At 33.5% G+C, this 11,188-nt stretch overlaps 1 protein-coding gene across 2 annotated transcripts in view; it reads left to right on the top strand.

Annotated features, from left to right (window-relative positions):
* The window catches only part of LOC106107318 (sodium-independent sulfate anion transporter), a 24,762-nt gene that overhangs the window by 1,829 nt on the left and 11,745 nt on the right, over positions 1-11,188 (top strand). Inside the window, exons 1-3 of one of the 2 annotated variants that reach the window (XM_013288130.1) lie at positions 362-511; positions 9,176-9,387; positions 10,219-10,414. In XM_013288130.1, the coding sequence (XP_013143584.1) occupies positions 9,187-9,387; positions 10,219-10,414 (397 nt within the window). In that variant the 5' untranslated portion in view covers positions 362-511; positions 9,176-9,186. Of the gene's footprint in view, positions 1-361; positions 512-9,175; positions 9,388-10,218; positions 10,415-11,188 lie in introns of those variants that run through there. The other variant, XM_013288129.1, reaches the window with a different exon arrangement.

The raw sequence follows: 11,188 nt of genomic DNA, 5'->3' as shown, positions 1-11,188 counted from the left end.
AGCCAATACAATGCATACAAAAACACAAGTCTCTCCTCTTTATTATATTAGTATAGATTATTTTAATTTACGTAGTATAGATTATTTTATTTATTTTTTTAGCTAATTTTTAGTATTAAAAAAAATGTTGATTCAAAATGCTTCCAAATTCAAATTCAATGCTCTATTGGTGCCGGGTGTGATTATTAAAAGATTGACGTTTTTCTTATGTTTCATGTAAGCTCCTTCTAGTTGTTTCTGCATTGTATGAAAATGTTGCAGAGCTATTGTTTTTAATGTTTTATTGTAAACCTTCTCGTGATGTTTATCCAACGTGCCAAGTTAAATGTTTATTACCATTTATTAACGTTCAATGCGAAAATTGTAATTAGTGAGCAATGTGCGCTTGCGTTCTCGACACCGATTGCAGTTAGCTCACGAGCGTCGTAATGCACAAACACGATTCGGATTTCGTCTGTGTTCTGTTTATACTTTTGTTTACATCAAATAACTTTGATATTCCGTACTTAAGGTGAGTTTTTATTACAATTAGTTTAAATTCTAAGTTTAAATTAGATCTCTTGTATATATAAAATTCGTTTAACGTGTTTATTTTATAACTAACTTTCGCCCGCGCGTAAAATTAAAAAAAAAGCAAGTAGCCTATGTGTTCTCCCAGACTATCCTCTACGTCTTTGCCAAATTTCATCGAATCCGTACACCCGTTTAGGCTACAAACTTTAACAAACATCCATCCATCCATCTAAACTTTCGCATTTATTATAGTATTAGTAAGATTATAAGCACTAAAATTTTATATTGCGCTAATTTAAAAATAGTGTAGCTGGTAACTCATGAATAGGAACCAGAGGCGATACTGATCAATTTAATGCGTAATGTATTCAGGCAATTGCTCGTTACTTTGACCAATGAATCTCGATAATAGTCAGTAGGCACAAAGCGTCCGTACAAAGATACATTCTCTTAATTTGATGATTTATCATCTAAACTGGTGAACGTCTGCGTTAAAACGATTTATCAAAATAAAAATACGAAGAATGTAGAATTTAGAATCAGAAGAATGCAAAGCGTTCCGTATTTAATATAAAAAAAATTAAACTATTGAACGTAGGCCTCTTTCGATTGCAACGAAGCTCATTCCTGTCCTCCTCCTTCCAGTGCACTGCTTGTATTAGTTACTCTTATAGTAATTTAAAAGTGTTGAATGATTTTTTTATTTAATTCTAGTTCACGTGTTCGGAAAAACTAATTGACTTCAAGTTTTCGACACAAAACGCAGTCCTTGATTAAATATCAAACTATTTTGAAGCGTGTATCTAATAAAACTATGTAGAGAAACCGGCGCACTACGCTGACGTAGCTGGAAAAATAAAACCGGCAAAGACCAGTTTTATTTTTAATCTGTAAAAATGTCAACCACCTTCCTCGGTCTGATGAGAACATTCCAATGCAAGTTATGCGATAAATATGTCATAGCAACGGTTTCCTTAATTATGTCACAAAATATCAAATCGTACATGTATTAAAGATAATATTGCGTTAATTATAATCTATTTTGAGGATATCGTTAAAACTTATTTTGATATTAATTGAAATAGTTAATTCAACCATGAATGTCTTGAATAGAGCGTCAGTTGCTCAGTGGTTTAAGCACTTGACTTATAATCTACAGGTCTTGGGATCGAATCCCGCCATGTACCAATGTGATTTTCGATTTTTTCGTGTTATCATATGTACATAATGTACCCGACGTTTTTACATCGTGATGCAACCTGCAAGTATCGCCGCAAAAATTCAAAAGTATGTGTGAAGTCAACCAATTCGCACTTGGCCAGCGTGGTTGACTATGGCCTATTCACCCTAACTTAGGGTAGGTTTGAACCCCTCAGTGGGGATACATAGTGAGCTGATGATGATGATGATGAACGTCTTATCAAAATGAAGTACTGCTTCTTTTCACAATTAAGGTATAACAACTTGCTTGCTTTAGGCACAATCACCGAAATGCGAGCTAGAATAATACACATCTAGGCTTCTTACGCAATTTTCATAAACTAAGAAAACCATGCTAATGCCATCTAATATATTTACGAGGAGGAACCTCATCCAGTCGATTGCGTACTTATACAAGAGAAATTCAATTACCTCAATATAGGCGGCGACTGGCGCCATTTACGTATTCCAGACGCTATCTGTAATACCTCGGATGCCTAGCCAGTCTAGTTAATCCGTAACGCATAGCAGGTTATGTAAATATAGATTCACTACTAACTACGCAAACGGTGTGGGAAGATGCGTTAATTTAAATTGAACCAACTCAAATTTACTTTTTTTTAAATACAGTTTGTATTTTCAATATAAATATCTTGTAACACCTGAAATTTTGTATTCTAAAAATATTGAATTTTCTTAAATAATATCTTCCAGTCCTCACATCTTGTTTGATTCGATGCTGATATAATCTACTATAAAGATTTCCTATTTTTCACTGGAATTTAGTTCGTCACCAATGGAGACACCGAGGAATGTGGTACCTATGTAAATGCCTCTTACATCAAATGTACCAAAGACGTATAATGGTTGTGCAAACATCAAACATATTTTAACAATTCAAACTGTGTTGTGAATTCGAACAATTCTGAACCAACCTTGTTAATGCTGTTCATCAGACAAAGAATAAACAAAATGATCATAAATTATGCAGCATAATATGACGTTAAAGCTCAATATCAAAATGAATTTATTAAATTCCGATAATCCTGTTCATGATATGAACCGTTCCATGATAACATAACATGACATAAGCTCCGGCAAACTTAATTTTCGCCGCGTCACTTTTACGACCACCGTATCTGCAACGAAATAACATAATGCATACGAATTTCGTCATCCGTTCACTGTTTTACGAGTTCTGCAATACAATTTATATACATAACTCCCAATTTTCCCAGAGGAATTCGATGAAAGAGCTTCGAAAAATTCGAAGGAAATCTATCGCGACTTTATGATATCCAATGTATTGTATTGCTTTTCGATCGCTTATTTATTGCTCTATTCAAGATTCGTCATGAAATTGCCTTGAAATATTCTGTCGATCGTCGGTCCAATACTTTTACGTTGCTCAAATTTAATGCCCCTACGAAGACGTGATAGAAATCATGTTATGTTTCTTGAAGTCTGTCGATTGAGGTAAATAAAAATTGATGTTTGCAAACACACTTCAAGAGTAAAAGACATGCATATAAATATTTACCTTTGCGACTCCTTTCAAATAATTTTCATAGATACCTTAAATCCAAAGCGCATGGGTAGTTTCATCGATATAAAAGAAGAGATCGTTAATACTTTGCTGCAATATTTGTTGTTTCAAAATCTAGAGAATCCAGACAATAAAGAACTCTAAATAAAATTGTTCTCATATATTTGTTCTAGTATCAGCTATATTAGAAATGATATCATTTTATCATAGACAATGTAGACACCTATTGGATTTTCTACCTTGTTGAAATTAATTTTGTTGCTCATTCAAGTTGGGCTCGGGCTGGCGCCGATAGCGTTGACGGATCGTGGCTCGGACGGCTCGAATTGATGAGCGAAGTACGTGCCACGCCTCCGACACTCCCGTGATGAATCGGTGACTTGTAATCGGTAGACTGGCGATGGCGCGGGCGCGGGCGACGTAATTTGTTCGAGAATAAGTAAGAAAGAAACGCGACCCTTGCAAGATGTGCACTATCATCGATTCTGAAGAGACACGCTCCCCTTAATATGACTAAGCGAAAATAGATTTTTTACAAGAATTTCGTCTGATCTTACTACTTGATTTTATCTTTTATACTAACTTAAGGATTTTCTATCCCATTACTATAATCTTGAGTTTCCTATTTGGATGAAACGCTTTCAATGAAGCGTTGTTAATTTCTGACGTAGATGTTAAATCATTTTTTCAAATTACGTTACCTGATGCAGGTTTCGTTGGGTAAATATTAGTACATTTATTTGCCGTTACTACCATTCATGTAATTTTTATTCTATTGTGTTCTTTACCAGAATGTTCGATTATCAAAAAAAATCAATTTAAATTTTATAACCTTGTAATTTTGTTAGATTATTTTCTGCGCAGTAAAGTTTGCATTATAAGAGCGTTTGTCAAAATGTTTTTGTCGTTTGATATCTGATAAATTGTCAACAGATTGTATAAGAAATTAAAACGAACATTTGTAATGTCAATCCTTTCCCAGCTGGGAATTTATAAATTTATCAAAGTATAAACTGGGACATGTGGAGTTCCCTGTTAGATTCACAAACTTTGTTCGCTTCCGCAAATATCGGAAACAATGGGGCATAACGACCTGCCTCTGTACGGCGCACGGTAACATTGAACAGTCTTGTTCTGTCCAACTCTCTCCAAAATACCATTGAAACCGTACGTAACAGCATCTGATAGTAACATATCCCTACATTATACTATGAATTTTGTATTCTAAAATGAAAAATCTGTTATGTCCCTGTCAAAGAGTTTATCAAGAAAGATTTTTGTCGTGTTTTTAATTTTATTTCATGCTGTCTTAATATTAAGATCAAGGACTGTCTAGACGGAGTATAAATACTGTCTCGGCGATTGTACGCCTGAAAAGATGTTCTCAATAGTATGCTATGTGTCTAAAGAAAGAGATGTAATGATTAACTATACTATTTGAAATATAAATACAAGTGAATATCAGTCCATTTGTAAGGGAAAATATAGGCATGGTCGAAGTCAATGTAGTCAAGCGAAAAACTATTTATTTAGGTGTTTAGCAAATTACTGACACCTTCGCAAGGTTATTAGTCACAACTGCAACATTAATGGTAGACTATTTCAAGGTCGACTTCTGTAAAGGCGTTCTCCTTCGCTTGAACGAATCGGTCATAGCTTTACGATAAATTCGTTTTACGTGAGTCATTATTTACCTCTTATAACCTTCATACAATTTTAAATTATCTTTCTTTGATTCTACTTTTTCTTCTAGTCTTTTTAGCACGACGTACATGTACTAAACATTTTCGTCAACAACGTGATATTCGTTGGCCAAATTACGGTATTTGTAACTATCAAATTCATGCTAAAAACGCCATGTCCCAGTGTGCTACTGATATTTCTTAAATGATGTAAAAAACATCTCGATATTTCTTTTACTAACTGAATTCTACCTATAAAAAAACTACGAAATTTCATATTGCCACTGTGTTATGTAAAAGTAAGCGAATTTCGACATAACAATTCCAATATCGTAGAAGCTAGTAAAATAGTTTTAGATACAACTAAAACGATAAATAGAGCAACTACGAAGCATCTGTCTCTATTATGATGAGACAAATATCTACAGAGTATACCAGACCCATGATGATAATCTATCATTTTGCTAACACGCAATATCTCGATCAATCCTTAGACTAAGTTGCGATCCGTCAGCCTTATAAGATACATGGAAAGCTAATAAAAAAGATGTACCCGCGGTAGATAAAATTATCTCCTTACTAAATTTACCACTCAACTTCAACGCCGTGACACTTACATTATGACGTATTGGTGTCCCATCTTTTGTGTCGGGTTGAAAATCCTAGAAGATACCTGCCTTTTGGGAGAAATACAGGTTTATATGAAACTTGACTCACTATAACCCTGTCGTTGGCCATTTTTGATTGCGATTATATTAGAGAGAGTCCCCGGTTTCTCTTCACTGCACAGAGACTCACCTCGTGCCCTTGCATATCTATGGATTGTTGGGGAGGCGATCAGAGCCCCACCCTAATCTACCACAACAATACATATTGTCGTCCTTATCATTGTCTTCAAAAAATAATAGAGACAACAATATGTATTAACGTAATTCAATATCTTTCACGGTTAGACGTACGATGAAATTACTTAAGGCGAATCTGTACTGTTACTGTGTTGTCGATGACATTTGCTGAATAATCCAAGATAACGACTGCGATATCATGTGACCTTAACATGACATTAGGATGTAATTGGCAACTTAAACGTGTATTAATTTCTTATAATACGATGTAATATCGCCTAGCAAACTCTGGATACAAGCGAACAACAAGATTGAAATGAAATATTGCAACAAAAATTGGGATAAGGTTGGACAGGCATTTAAATTTTCTATTATTAATCTAGGTTTAACTTGTGTTAAACCAGACATTTATGTATGTAAAGATTAACCGTAAACATTGGTTTCTTGACGAAAAAGATAAAGTTGAACTTTTACCTTTATGAGTATCTGTTTACTTAAATAATACAATAATACAATTATTGGAATAAAGTGATATGTTTATCATCCTCAAGATTTATAAATGCAAATAGTTAATTGAATTTCGCCAAATATCTTTTACTATCTATGTTTTTGCAGTTTTCTTGAATACAGGTCATATTTTCATAAACTTAAATAATCGTAACCAAGTGAAAGTGCAACTCCGTTTGGAGAGAGAATGTATTAAGAAATACCTTAACTTGGAATGAATACAAATATGTAATTAAAATATCATCACAAAACTTCATTAGATGTCCGTATATTGACCTGATTTTTGCTACAGATTAAAAGTCAGGGCCAAGCTCACATGACGGCTAAACATATCCGCATTCGTCTGTACGCTATGTAAATTTACAAAAATTTACATATTTACTATTTCATTGCATTAGTTTTAATCATAAAAAAATAAGTGTGAGAACGAGAATAGACTTATATAAACTGAATATAGATACTCTTTTCTGGTATGTTAAAGGAATTTACGTTAAGTACTGAAGAAAAGTAATCAAGCCAACACAAAAGAACCAAACTTAGTATGTGTAGTTTTCAATGTAATATTTAATAGAGCTAAACCATTGCAAATATACGTCCAACGTAAGCAAAATCGGCACGCACATCAGATAATTGAAATACTCAGCCCAATCAACGCATAATTACCTAGCCCATCTGACCGAGACATTAATGTACCTGCAATAATATATCGACCTTCACAGTCACAATACGTGGCCATATTATCAGGTATATCACGAACTCCGTGTCCGAAACGTTGATACGAAATTCCCTCTCCCCCGTAACGAAATTGCTAGTAATTGATTTGTTCTCCCCGAAATGCCACTTCAAGAATCTTTCGGTGCGAAATAACTTGCAATTTCCTATTGATATAAGTCGGTCTCCTTAAGACACGACCGCTGTAATTGGATTTCAGAAATCGCTACTATGTCGACATTGAAATACCCTTAACGAATTTGTAATTGTTTTATAAGCTGACGTACAATGTCCAGTCACGTTTAGATCTTAAAATCACTTAAGCATTTATTGAAGAATCATAAGGTCTAAAGAGATCTAATAATGTAATGTGGAAATTATTTGGTTAATTAGACTAACCAAACTCTGTAAAGAATGCCTATAAATACATTAAAATGGTATATAGACGAGGCACAGTGAACAATTAAATATCAGTTATCAATTTAAGTACGCCACCTCGTTTCCTTATATTGACACGTAATAAAACATTTTACATAATTATAATAAGTTCATCTTTTATTATAAAATAGTTTTCAGGATCTATCAATAAATAGTGTTAGTGAGATTATGTGAAGAATGTTTCAAGTGTCAACTACGCCTCTATATGTTTTATGAATATCTTTGGTTTATAATGTTACAAACAAACGCAAGATAATCAGTCATATAAGTTATCCCACAAGCTTTTCATTACCGACACGTAATATAAATGGTAAACTCCATAGTGTATTGTTTATGTTATTACGGCCAGTACCTAGTAAAATAACAAGTTCATCGATTTACGCCCCTTTTGTGTGTTAGAATTATTCTGCGGGGCCTTTGTTTTTCGGCCGTCGTGCTTAGCGTCAGAGCGTTTATTAGGAAATTGGAAATGTGCGGGCACAAAGGATCTTGAATTAAATCAACGGGCCAATATCCCGGCAGGACTGCTTTGTTGGCCACTGAGGGACGTTGCGATCGAACACGGACATATCTCTTTCGCTTATTCACCAAGTAGATTAATGATAAAATTAAACTTAAGGACATAAAAAAATGTAAGCTCTAATATAATTTAAAGCTTTACGAATGTTGACAAACGAGGAATTATTTTCTTTGCATAACTTTGTTGCAGTGTAAGAATTATTATCATGTTTAAATAATAAATTGTTCGTAATCAATAAAGACCTATATACAACAATGGGCAGACAAAGGCTGATGATGAATAAATGATTTTTTTTTAATTAAATTAATGATTATTTGTTAAGGATGGAAAAAACTGTTATTCAAGTAACCTCTTTACAAGCGAACAACGTAAAACAATGCATCTCGCAATAAAATTTCCAGACTTCATTTTCTGAAATGTAAAATCTTCCGAAAGATATGGCCGGTACTTTGTTTTCAATTCCACTGATTTCCGTACAATTTTAAATAAGGTTATAGAAAAGTTTATTGCATTTTGTTAAGGAAATAGCATTGCGTCTTCTTATTTCGCCGTAATATGTAAGAAGCATTATTCTTCTCTCCAACACGACCGTATTACCATATTTGTGTACTGTTATGCAGAAACTTACTAGAAGACGAACATTGAATAGAATATTGTTTCAAATCTTGCTTTTTGAATATATGCACGATGTTTTTGTCTTTTTCCTTATTTCAATATCTTTTGTTTCATTATTGTAATGTAACTGTATGTTTACAATCATACTAATGTTATAAATGCGAAAGTTTAGATGAATGAATGGATGTTTGTTAGAGTTTGTAGCCTAAACGGCTAAACAGATTTCAATTAAATTTGGTATATATGTAGACGATCGTCTGGAAAAACACATAGGCTACTCACTGTTGTTTTTTTTAATGCCACGCATACGGAGTCTCTGTCGAAAGCTAGTGGACTGTATTTATCATGGAAAATCAAAGATATTAAAATAAATTATAGAATAGGCATAGTTGACACTTCACTTGAGACATTTTACACATGATCACTTCTAACGCTTACTATTGATAGCCTCAAAACCGAACGTCTTTGTATTTAAATTAGTTGCCAATAGATGTAATTAAGTAATATATTCAAATGTTTATGATTTATTTCAAAATACTGCATAACTTATTAAAAATGTATAAAATTTAATATTAACACATTATGTTATTGTCAACAGGTTAAGTAAAAATGTCGTCGCCGTCCAAGCACCGCTTTAAGAAACAGAGTTGGTACAAACGTCTGATGTACAAGAGATTGCCGATCGCAAGATGGATGCCTGGATACAACTCGGAAAAGGCCATTGCTGACTTGATTGCTGGCATTACAGTTGGTCTTACAGTGATACCACAAGCTTTAGCTTACGCTACGCTTGCCGGACTACCGCCACAGGTAACAGTTTAGTTATCTGTCAGTTTTGACAAATTAAAAAATAGCTACAGGAACTATTTAAGCAATTAGCTGCTTGAAATATTTATCCCTTAAAGTTTATCCCTTAGCGACTTATTTAGCTATATCGTAAGTTTTCGACGAAGAATTTAACCAAATGATGCACGTAGATTGATTTCTACAGAGATACAAATTTTTACCGGTCGATCAGCGTAAATCGTTCGATGTTAAATTATATTTTTTAAAACTTCCTTGAATACTATCCACAACAAATCAAATATACTTATATATATCGGTACTGTTTTATAGAAATATGTTATTTTGATGTTTTCTTAAACGCTTCAATTTCGGGATATCAGTGTAATAAATGTTTTATTATTGTACAAGACTACGTCAAATTTATTCATCGATGTTTTTATTTCGACTGCTTCGTACCGATAAGGACACGGAATGCTTGGGGAAGCATTAATTTGAATAACAGCGTCGTAACATTTGCATGTTAGCACCCTATTATTCAATAAGCCATTGGCATCAAAAAAATAAAATGTCGTCGAAATATTTTCGCTCCCCTTTCCCCATGTTTGTGAGATTAATGTGTATTGTTCCTCTCTGTAAATTTGTTTCTGAAGTTTGCGACGGGGACCGCTGTTATTCGAAAGCAATTTAGTAACGACGATTTATATTCACTTGTGTTTTATTATTTTATCTTTATTGGTAGACGGTATTTCATGACCTAAGTTTAAAAAAGTAATCCATCAACGGTATAATAACTTTTCTTACCTTTGTAATTAGCATTGAACTGTTATGCAAAAGAAATGTATTTTTTTATTTCAGTATGGCCTTTACTCATCATTCATGGGCTGCTTCATCTATACAATTTTCGGGTCCTGCAAGGATATTACTTTGGGCCCGACAGCGCTATTGGCTTTAATGACATACGAACAGATACAAGGAAGGAATTTCGACTACGCAATATTGCTTTGTTTCCTAACGGGCGTCGTTCAACTGGTTATGGGAATATTGCATTTAGGTCGGTAAGCTGCGTTCATTTTGATTCATATAACAATATTCCGCATACATTTCACGTTCAATATCCAAGTTATGATATGATACTGGAAGCAATATGGTTGCCACTATCGTTCGAATTATATTTACTATTTTAAAGTAGAATTTAATATGAAGTATATGGGATGGCCTTTTAGGCTTCACGTTTCTTTGTAATCCAACTCTTAGACGAGAAAAAGGTATATTTTTTAACCTATATTTTAAAATGATCACTTTTAAAATCCTGTTTAACGATGTTTTAAACATAAATTACGAATCACTCGTAAACTGTAGAAAAAAGTATTTTAGATTACTTAATAAGTATGTATTTTGTTTCTTTTATTATCTCAACGTCGACTGCTCTATCAATTTTAAGTATAAAATAAAAAGAATGACATCGGACGCTTCAATGTACTATTCATCTTGTTTCGTGACTTAATTCTATTACAAAAGGAGAAAGATCTTGTTCATTTGTGTCCATTATTTATCTTGCCCTGCTGTTTCTTTAGACATTTACTTATACATCTAAATGATGTTTCGTTTATCATTGAAATAAACAAATGTAATTTAATCACCTCTGATTTTCTATAGAAAGCTATCTTACTAATATTATAAATGCGAAAGTTTAGATGGATGGATGGATGTTTGTTAGCGTTTGTAGCCTAAACATCTGAACGGATCTGCATGAAATTTGGCACAGGTTTAGAGCATAGTCTGGAAAAACACATAGGCTACTTTTTATCCCGGGAATAGTTACGGT

The sequence above is a fragment of the Papilio polytes genome, unplaced genomic scaffold, assembly GCF_000836215.1.
Source record: "Papilio polytes unplaced genomic scaffold, Ppol_1.0 DF822067.1, whole genome shotgun sequence".
Taxonomy (NCBI): domain Eukaryota; kingdom Metazoa; phylum Arthropoda; class Insecta; order Lepidoptera; family Papilionidae; genus Papilio; species Papilio polytes.
Note: the sequence above shows the minus strand (reverse complement) of the source record. Positions and strands in the feature narration are given on the sequence as shown.